The 8930-nt window shown below is 41.4% G+C and overlaps 1 protein-coding gene across 1 annotated transcript in view; it reads right to left on the bottom strand.

The window, feature by feature from the left end:
• Nucleotides 1-8930, bottom strand: part of Spen (spen family transcriptional repressor) — a 109128-nt gene that overhangs the window by 18201 nt on the left and 81997 nt on the right. The window contains exons 6-8 of the mRNA XM_013022225.1: nt 4736-4896; nt 3307-3507; nt 518-669 (exon numbers count right to left, since the gene is read on the bottom strand). Coding sequence (XP_012877679.1) covers nt 518-669; nt 3307-3507; nt 4736-4896 — 514 coding nt within the window. The remainder of the gene's footprint in view (nt 1-517; nt 670-3306; nt 3508-4735; nt 4897-8930) is intronic.

Raw genomic sequence — 8930 nt, 5'->3', positions numbered from 1 at the left:
AAAAAAAAAAAAAACATGAAATCTTAGCGGGCACAGGTGGCTCATGAACCTGTAATCCTAGCTACTCAAGAGGCTGAGAGCTGAGAATCACAGCCCAGGCAGGAAAAAAAAAATCTATGAGACTCTTATCTCCAAGTAAACACTCAAAAACTGCAAGTGTGAGCAGTGGTAGGACACTAGCCTTGAGCAAAAGAGCTCAGCGACAGCTCCCTCAACAGACAACAACAACAAAGCAGCAGCAGCAGCAGCTCAGGGACACTACCCAAGAAGTAGCATGCATGTGTTTGTGTGTGTGTATGTGTACACACATATGTACATCCTAAGGCTTGAACTCAAGGCCTGAACACCAGTCCTTGGCATTTTTCACTCAAGCAGAGTGTGGAAAGCCCAGGGTCAGTTTCAGGACTGGCACCAAAAAAAAACAAATGAGAAAAATATTTATTACAGCAATAAATGTCTTTCCTATGCTTTATATTTCATGAAAAAGACTTAGAATTGTGTTATCGGAGCAACATACCACGATTTCTCCAAAGCGCTGGAAGATGTTGCGAAGGTCATGGTACGTAGTGGTCTTCTCAAGGTTGCCAATGAACAAAGTCCTTGTTGCTTTGGGGTGAAACTCATCTATCCTTTCATCCAAAGGGCGAAATTCATTTTCACTTTCTGTTTCTGCAAGTGGCATGGGGAAGAGTAAACAGAGAAGGGAACTGCAAGGTATCCTTACGTAAATGTAAAATCTGCTTACAAACTCATACCAGGTGTGATGGTACACACAACTATAATCCCAGTACCCAAGGCCAAAAGGTCAGCCTAGGCTACACTGCAAGACCTTGTCTAGATTAGATAGAAGATAGAAGAGGAGAGAGGGAGAGGGAGAGAGAAAAAGAGAGAGGGAGGGGCAGAAGGAGAGAGAACAAGTGAGAGAGAGCACACTAACTTGGATTCAGAGAGTGAGTGAGGGGCTGGGAAGGTGGCTCAGTGGTAGAGTGCTTGCCTTGCATGCTTGAGGCCCTGGGTTCGATTCCTTAGCACCACATAAGAAGAAAAAAGCATAAGTGGCGCTGTGGCTCAAGTGGTAGAGCACTAGCCTTGAGCTGAAGAGCTGAGGGACAGCGCCCAGGTCCAGAGTTCAGGCCCCACGACCCAGACCAAAACAAAAACAAAAACATGAGCTCAGAAAGAATGGGATTAAACAAACACTTCCACAAACTGAAAAACTGTAAACACCATTAGCACAATGGCTTCCTTATTAACTGAGAAATAGGAAAACAAAGGCTGAAGAAACCTACTACAAAAAAGGTTGAATTGAATTTGTTTAGCTTTCAACATAGAAAATGTTAGACTTAAGGGTCTGAGGGTGGCTCAAATGGTAACATACTTGCCTAGCAAGCATGAGGCCCTGAGTTCAATACCCAGGTTCGATATTGATTATAGGTATGTATGTCATAATGAAAGCCCCCTTGTATAACTAATATATGCTAATTAAAAATTTTTTAAAGAAAATAAACTTGAAATTGAATAACATTTCAATGTGTTAAACTTGAACTCAAGGCCTTTCATTTTCTAGAGAAACACTGTATCTATTTAAAACCATACCCCAGCCTGAAGATGATACTTATCCATTTAGTTTTATTGGTTTTGACTGATTTATTTTGCAATACTGGAGTTTGAACTCAGGGCCTCATACTTAGTAGGGAGTAATTCAACCACTGAGTCATGCCTCCAGCCCTTTTTTCTACCAATTATTTTATGTGTGCGTGCTGGTTCTGCACCTGAGTGCTATTCCTGAGCAACTCCCATGCCAAGGCTAGCACTCTTATCACTCGAGCCACAGTTCTACTTCCGACTTTTAACTGGTTAACTGACGATAAGAGTCTCACAGACTTTTCCTGCCCCAGTTGGCTTTAAACCAGGGATTCACAGATCTCAGCCTCCTGAGTTGCTAGAAATACAAGCATGAGCCACCAGTACCCAGCTCTACTGGTCATTTTTGAGATAAGGGTATCAATTTCTGCCCAGGTACAGGTATGGTTTTGTTTTGTTTTTTAAATCACACCTGTAGTGATAGTCAAGCAAGAAGGAGTCTCATTGAACTATTCTGCCTGAGTTTGAAGCCAGAAGTGGACCTATGGCTAGCCTTGAGTTCAAAAGAGCTCAGAGACAACTAACAGGCCCCAAGTTCAAGTCCCAGGACTGGCACCAAGAAAAAAGAAAGAAAGAAAGAAAGAAAGAAAGAAAGAAAGAAAGAAAGAAAGAAAGAAAGAAAGAAAGAAAGAAAGAAAGAAAACGAAAAAGAAATAAAAGGAAAAAGAAATAAAAGGAAAAAGAAAAGAAAAAGGGTTGTATCAGATTCACAAGGTGACTTCAGAATTATAATATCTGTATTAATTTACTTACATGTCACTTTAAATTAGATACTCTCAAATGGATGTTTTGAATTTTGACTTCATTAGCTCATATAGGGTCAGAGTCCATTTTTGAACAAGAAGTCTGAGACTTCTTATATTAAGTCTTACAGCTTCAAGCTACTAAAATATTCCTTAAAATTCTCAATGGGCCCTATCTGTAAGACTTAATCTAGCTTCTGTTACTTATATTTTAAGATCATCTAGAAATACCAGTGTCACCTACAATAATAGATCCAACTATATTGGAAATATATTTCTGGTCTATCACCTAGAATAATGGATCCAATCTGTGCTGGTAATAATGGAAATAAAAATATCTAATGAATCCCTCACAACAGATTAGCATGTAACCTGCTTCCTAACTCAAGGTGATTCTACTGTCATTCTAAATAAATCAAATTCAACCCTTCTAGGAAGCTGCTTCCAAAAATGGTCTTAAGTACCACCTTTTTGTTGTTGGTGGTGGTCATGGGGCCTGGATCCTAGGCCTGGGCGCTGTCCCTCAGCTCTTCAACTCAAGGCTAGCGCTCTACCACTAGAAAGACAGTACCACTTCCCGCTTTTTCTGCTTATGTGGTGCTGAGGAATGGAACCCAGGGCCTCATGCATGGGAGGCAAGCACTCAACCACTAAGCCACCTTCCCAGCCTCTAAAGTACCACCTGTAGACTCACAAAGGTCAGCATTTTTCTATTATAGAAACAGAAAAATTACTACCCTTCCCATCCAACACAATAATGTTTTTTATTAAAGTGAACAATAAATATACTACTCTTTAAAAACAAAGATATAGAATTATGTCAATGAGTAGAGCTAGCAAAGTGTCTATACTCAGGATAAAAATGCTATGCTCTCATAAGCAGACAAAAATTGTAATTGGAATTCAACTTGTCTCTTACCTGGCCCTATCCATGCGGTTACTTCAATCTGCATTCCAAAGAACAGCTTTCCCTTTGATGCAGTTAGTGCTTTTTCTTGGTCCTCTTGCTGCCGAAAGAATACCAGTCCATACCTCTCTTCTGAAGTTCCATGTATCTGTACTGAAGTCACCTTGCCAAACTTCTTAAATTCATGGAAAAGGCCATCTTTAAGGCTTGTATCTAAATTCCCAAAGACAAGTTAGTTTTTCCAGTGTAATACAACTCAATAAACATGCAACTAAATCTCTAGCCTGGTGTTTGGTTTCTGGCATTCCTGGAGCTTGAACTCTGGGCCTGAACACTGTCCCTGAGCTCCTTTTTGGTCAAGCCTCGTGTTCTACCAGTTGAGCCACAGCACTACTTCTGGCTTTTTCAGAGTAGTTTATTAAAGATAAGAGTCTCACAAACTTTCCTGCCTGGGCTAGCTTCAAACCACCATCCTCAGTTCTCAGCCTCCTGAATGAACAGCTTGAATTTACAAGCAAGAGCCATCAGCGCCCAACTCTCCCTTGGTATTTGCTCTAAATTTTGTTAAAACATTACTTCTGGGCTGATAGCTTCCAAAGTGACTAAATTACAGGTGTGAGCCATCAGCCACCAGCAATCCATGCTTTCTTTATATGTCATCTATCATACCACATGTTTACATGTTTACATATCTAATATGTAGGTATAAGGAGGTATGTATATGTACACATTATGCATAAAATTCCATTTACCATGCAATTTCCATACATAGTCCAAGGATAACGAACTAGAAATTAAAGTACATTTATAATAATCTAGAAATTAAACTACATTTATAATAATAATCACTTGTTTTTTCTTTTTTTTGCCAGTCCTGGGGCTTGAACTCAGGTCAGGGACTGGGCACTGTCCCTAAGCTTTTTTTTTTTTGGTCGTTTGTGGGGCTTGAACTCTGGGCCTGGGCACTGTCCCTGCGCTCTTCAGCTCAAGGCGAGCACTCTACCACTTGAGCTACAGGGCCACTTTTGGTTTTCAAGTGATTTATTGGAGATAAGAGTCTCAAAGACTTTCCTGCCCAGGCTGGCTTTGAACCATGATCCTCAATCTCAGCCTCCTGAGTAGCTAGGATTACAGGCATAAGCCACGGGCACCTGGCTTGTCCCTAAGCTTCTTTTGTTCTAGCATTCTACCACTTGAGCCACAGCACCACTTCTGGCTTTTTCTGTTTATGTGGTACTGAGGAATTGAACCCAGGGTTTCATACATGCTAGACAAGCACTTTCCACTATCCCACATTCCCAGCCCATCACTTGTTTTTTCTTAAACAATCTTAAATGTTAACAAGACACAAAAGGAATGCTTGTTTTTACTATAGTGTATACAAGTCTATCTCATTCCTCAATAGCAGCTAAAAGAAAGTGTAAGTCACATAAAATTTTACCTGTAGAGCGTACTGGCAGATTCTGAACTTTGATCCCAAAACTTTTACGAGGTTCATCTTTTTCCAGAGATGAAAGCAACTGGGAAGTGGGTGCAGGGACTGCTGCCGACTGAACAGATCGGGCTGGAGAGTCATCACTTGAACTGCTGCTGGAATCACTGCTACACATGGGCAAAAACAAAACCCCACAAATTTGAGTACAAAAATGAACAGTAAAATGAGTAACATATAAAACTTCTTAAAGTTAGTAATAGCACCAATTAACAGACAACTTTAAGACTGAGATTTCATTGACTCCACCTATCATTTTCAATCTTCAGAGGTGGTACAACAGTAAACACTGGCCTGAGAATGCTGAAGTAATAGAACACAGCTGTAAGTGAAAAAGAAAAAATGCTGAAATCAGAGTGCGCGCTCTCTCTCTCTCTCTCTGTCTCTCTCCTCAACAACATATGTCACCCAAAAGACAAGTTTTGTTTTTTGGCTAATCCTGGAGCTTGAATTCAGGGCCTGGGCACTGTCTCTGAGCCTCTTTGTACTCAAGACTTGTGTTCTAGCTACAGTGCCATTTCTTGCTTTTTCTGAGTATGTCATTAGAGATAAGAATCTCATGGACTTTTCTGCTGAGACTGGCTTTAAACTGTGATCCTCAGATCTCAGACTCCTGAGTAGCTAGGATTACTGACATGAGCCAGCGCATCTGGCTCAAATATTGTTTTCCATGAATAAAGTGAACACTTTTTCTCCAAATGAAGTAAGACCCAGTGAGAGCTGAGGTCTGGTCTTGAACAGCAAGAGAACGCACATATTCAAGACCAACAAGTCCAGTCTGGGCTACATGGCAGGATCCTATCTCAATGTATGCATGTGTATGTGTACATATGTGCGCACACATGTCAGAGATATACAACAGAAAGACATGGAGAGAAAACTAGTGAATGTAATTCACATGATAATAATAGAAAACAATGTCTATAAACCTAGACCCAGAGATCTGTTTGTTTTTGTTTATTTATTTATTTTTGTCAGGTGGGGGGGCTGAACTCTGGGCCTGGACGCTGTCCCTCATCTCTTTAGCTCAAGGCTAGGGCCCTACCACTTACTTGAGCTACAGGCCACTTAGGTTTTTTTCTGCTTATGTAATATTGAGGAATCAAACTCAGGGCCTCATTCATGCGAGGCAAGCACTCTACCATTGAGCCAACTCTCCAGCCCCAGAGATCTAGTTTTAAATCTTGGCTCAGCCCCAGATGTAAAACAGAAATAATAAAAACAGTATTGATCCACAGGGCTAAATATAGTTGTGGGGCTTGAACTCTGGGTCTGGGGGCTGTCCCTCAGGTCTTCAGCTCAAGGCGAGTGCTCTACCACTTGAGCCACAGTGCCACTTCTAGTTTTCTGGTGGCTTATTGGAGATAAGAGTCTCAGGGAGAAATGGGAATGTGGCTTAGTGGTAGAGTGCTTGCCTAACATGCATCAAGCCCTGGGTTCGATTCCTCAGTCCCATATAAACAGGAAAAGCTAGAATTGGTGCTGTTGCTCAAGTGATAAGAGTGCTAGCCTTGAGCAAAAGAGGCTCAGGGACAGTGCTCAGGCCCTGAGTTCAAGCCCCAGGACTGGGGGAGGGGGAGAAAAGTCTCAAGGACTTTCCTGCTCTCTGGCTGGGTTTAAACCGTAGTCCTCAGATCTTAGCCGCTTTAGCTAGATTACAGATGTGAGCCACTGGCGCCCAACTACCATAGGGTTTTGAATACACCAAGCACTCAATATATTATTGACACTGTTCTTACTCCAGCCTGAATGGCCCTTTATTTGAAATGCTTACAAGCAGAAACACTAGGATTTTCATGTGATATCTCTGGAATGGGACTTCAGTCTGAACATTAAATTCATTTACATTTCATCTGTATCTTAACGTTCATATAACTGTGTATAGTATTTTTATGAATTTTACATACGAAAGTTTTATAGTAGTATAATGGATTAGTGTGATGTTGAAGCTCAGAAAGTTTCATATGTTTTGAACATTTCTAATTGTGGATTTTTCTAATTATTTTTTGTCAGCATGAAGTTTGAACTCAGGGCCTTATGCTTGCTAAGCAAGTACTTACCACATAAGTCACACCTCACCCCTTTTTGCTTTATTTTTATGGCCAGGCTAGCCTCAAACTACTTACTGTTCCCTGATCCCAGCCTCCCAAGTAGCTAGGATTTCATGCTTGACCCCCCTCACATTAAGGATGTTCAGCAAGGAAGAGAAAGAGAGAAAGAAAAAGAAAAAGAAAGAGAAAGAGAAAGAGGAGGAGGAGGAGGAAGAGGAAGAGGAGAAGGAGGAGAAGGAGGAGGAGAGCGACAACGACAACGACGATGACCACCTCATTGGTAAATTAATTTTTAGGAAATAAAATACCCAAAATAATTTTTCAGGTAATTTTGTTTATAAGTGTTTGAAGCTCTAATGAAAAAGTACATAATTGACTTGAGAGCTGTGCTGTGTGACTTATGCCTGTTTTTAAAAAAATAAGCTCGGGGCTGGGAAGGCGGCTCAAGTGGTAGAGCGTTAGCCTTGAGCTGAAGAGCTGAAGGACAGCACCCAGGCCACAGTTCAGGCCCCACAACCGACCAAAAAAAAGGGGGGGAAGAGAGGAGGATAAATGGTTATCTACAAAACCAAATTAAAAGAGGGAGTGTGTTTGTGTGTGGGTATATGTGCACGCCAATCCTAGGGCTTGAACTCAGGCTTGTTTTTGTTGTTGTTCAAAGCTAACACTCTACCACTTGAGCCACAGCTCCACTTCCAGGTTTTTCGTAGTTAATTAAAAATAATAGTCTTAGAGACTTTCCTGCCAAGGCTTCAAACCATGATCCTCAGCCTTCTGAGGAACTAGGATTACAGGCATGAGCCACCAGAGTCCAACTTGAGAGGGATACATTTTTATCTTGTCTAATATATCTAAGAACTGTGAGGAACACAAAATTCTCTGCTTAGTACTGGCTGTACAAGACTATTATAATTTTTAGTTTATTTACAGTATTTTCAAGCAGATTAACAGCAGGTACTGCTATCTTTATGAAATGTTGCTTCATACTTTCCTCCCTACGATGGCAGGCTCTTGTCTCAAGCAAGTAACTCTCAGGGATAATCTATCTTACCCACATGAGCTAGAGGAAATGGCCCATGGTAGTTTTTGTCATTTGTACTAAGACTACAAATTTCATATCCAAGACAACCACTAAAACATCCAGATAAATCAGTCGTGTCTTAGTGGACAGAACTCTGGTGCTATTTGTTTTTCTTTCAAAAATTAAAGAAAAATACTGTGGTTTCTTTCTTACATAAAACTAAAGCTATTTTTAGAAAACTAGGAATTTTAGCCCTCGTATGTTAAAGATGCAAACTTTACGACATTACTGCCAAAAAGTTCACTTTCTGCTTGTAATCCTAGTTCATGGTTCAAGGCCAGCCTGGGCAGGAAACTCTGTGAGACTCTTATCTCCAATAAACCACTCAGAAAACTGGAAGTGGTGCTGTGGCTTAAGTGGTAGAGTGCTCACCTAGAACTGAAGAGCTGAGGGATAGCGCCCCCAGGCCCAGTTCAAGTACCACAACCAACAACAACAACAAGGAAAACTCACTTTCTATACTTTGAAATGTAGGGAAATAAAGCTATATTAGAGAGAACCAAAAGGAAGGAATTAAACTACAATTAGAGCTGACATCGTTTTGCTTTTGTTTTCTGGTGCTGAGGATCTAACCCAGAACCTCAGGCAGGCTAGGCAAGTGCTCTAGCTATATCCTCAACCCAACAAAGGAAACAAAGACTTGAGATAAAAGTCAGGTTCCTGCCGGTTGCAGGTGGCTCACATCTGTAGTCCTAGCTACTCAGGAGGCTGAGATCTGAGGATCGCAGTTCAAAGCCAGCCTGGGCAGGAAAGTCCTTGAAACTCTTATCTCCAATAAACCACCAGAAAAGGGGCTGGGAAGGTGGCTCAGTGGTAGAGCACTTGCCTTGCATGCCTGAGGCCCTGGGTTCGATTCCTCAGCACCACATATAAGCAAAAAGAAAAAAGCCGGAAGTGGCGCTGTTGCTCAAGTGGTAGAGTGCTAGCCTGGAGCTGAAGAGCTGAGGGACAGTGCCCAGGCCCAGAGTTCAGGCCCCATGACTGGACCCCCCCCCAAAAAAAAAAACAGAAA

Source organism: Dipodomys ordii, unplaced genomic scaffold, assembly GCF_000151885.1.
Source record: "Dipodomys ordii isolate 6190 unplaced genomic scaffold, Dord_2.0 Scaffold61, whole genome shotgun sequence".
NCBI lineage: Eukaryota > Metazoa > Chordata > Mammalia > Rodentia > Heteromyidae > Dipodomys > Dipodomys ordii.
The sequence above is the reverse complement of the archived record's forward strand: the minus strand, read 5'-3'. Positions and strand labels throughout refer to the sequence as shown.